Source organism: Corvus brachyrhynchos, unplaced genomic scaffold (assembly GCF_000691975.1).
Source record: "Corvus brachyrhynchos isolate BGI_N302 unplaced genomic scaffold, ASM69197v1 scaffold544, whole genome shotgun sequence".
NCBI classification, from domain to species: domain Eukaryota; kingdom Metazoa; phylum Chordata; class Aves; order Passeriformes; family Corvidae; genus Corvus; species Corvus brachyrhynchos.
The window spans coordinates 2,724,266-2,725,842 of record NW_008238325.1 but is presented as its reverse complement, the minus strand read 5'-3'; the positions used below and the strand labels follow the sequence as shown (position 1 = coordinate 2,725,842).

The window sequence follows — 1,577 nt, the reverse complement described above, 5'->3', positions numbered from 1 at the left end:
CAGGTAGAAGAGACGGACCAGCCCCTTGGTTCCACTCTTCAGCTTCACCATCTGCGTCCCAGACTGCATCACACTCATGCATCTTTCAACTGTGAGGCAGAGCAGAATAAATTCAACTGAGCAGCCACTTCATCCACTAATGACATGACTAACGGGCTTCCAGCATCTGCCAGGCACACAACAGTTCCGACCTGAACCTCGAATGACAGAAAGTGGGCAGTGCTGGGAGACTACTCCTTCTTCACTGCCACCTTCTCCACACAGGAAAATGGAACAGATCATCTGTCAGGACACCCTCATGACAAAGGAGGCAAAGAAAGCTTTAATCTATGTTGAAGAAAAGTATTCTCTGGTTGTCCCACGCTTTTCTTATTTACATTTTTTTATATTACTACACACAGTTCTGTAATTTTAAACCCCAGCACTCCATGTATTTGGACTGGTGAGATGCTCATCCAAACCCCACAGTCCTTTGGGCTCAGTAACCCTGGAGTTTGTCCCTCGTGCTGTGACACTGGCAGAGCTGCCCACAGAATGACACAGACACGCATTCACACCCTCTCCATGCTGCCACCGACCTTTGAGCACACACTGGGATGATTTCCTTTTATCCATCCATCCCATCCGGATGATAAGGCTTTTTTCCCCCTCTGTGTTTTGACTAAAATAAACCCATTTCTTCCATTTCATCTCACATCTTCCCTCCTGCAGCCTTCCAAACACGAGGATCAAGATAACATTTCCTCTTGATCTCAGTATATATCCATGCTCTTAAATTACCTTCTGGTTTTATCCATTCACAGCCTCTCCTCACTTGGTATCACTCCAAATTCGCCTCCCTGGGTGATTTGTTTACACTCTGGCTGGCTCCCAAATAAACTCTCTGGGTCTGTCTTTATTTCTTATCACCCTTCCTCTCTCCAGCACTTCTCTCTGCAGTGCTCCTCAGTGTCACAGCAAAGAGTAACCCACACTCCCACTCCTCTCTGCCAGAGCTGGGATTTATTTATTCTCCCAGCTCCCAATAGCTCTGACACACTCACAGGCAGTCAGAGCAGCACCTACACATTGGGCAAACCAGGGATGAACAGTCCTTGGCACTGGAATAACCTCCCCTGGCTCCCTCACACACGGGGAGCCTGCAAGGCAAACCCCAAATGGAATAAACCACATCAGAAGGAGCCTTTTCCCTGAACTGTCTTTCTTGGAGGAAAGAAGGGACTGAGGTTGAGCTGAACAGAACCAAACTCTTCTGAAAGCATCACGTGAGTGCAATAAATGTGTCCTTTATTGTGTCCATAAATAATGGCACTCCCTGGACCAGCACACACACTGAATGAAGGTGAGCTTGGAAGGGCTTTAAGGTAAACCACCAATGTGACATAAATCAAGCTAGAAGGAGATGTTACACCATATCCACATGTTGGCTGGGGTAGCAGTAACTTGGATCTATCTGAAGATGCACAAAGAACCAGGAAGACAAACCTTTATTCCACGAGGGATGGAAAACTCAGAACCTGAGAGAAGGAAGAGGAACTGAAGCAAAAACAGTCTCTAAAACTCCCTAGCTACATCCA

At 46.8% G+C, this 1,577-nt stretch overlaps 1 protein-coding gene across 1 annotated transcript in view; it reads right to left on the bottom strand.

Moving 5' to 3' along the window:
• PLCH1 (phospholipase C eta 1) overlaps positions 1-1,577 on the bottom strand; it is a gene marked incomplete at its 3' end in the record, with an annotated part of 46,598 nt that overhangs the window by 27,208 nt on the left and 17,813 nt on the right. The window contains exon 3 of the mRNA XM_017734412.1: positions 1-89. Within this exon, the coding sequence (XP_017589901.1) occupies positions 1-89 (89 nt within the window). The remainder of the gene's footprint in view (positions 90-1,577) is intronic.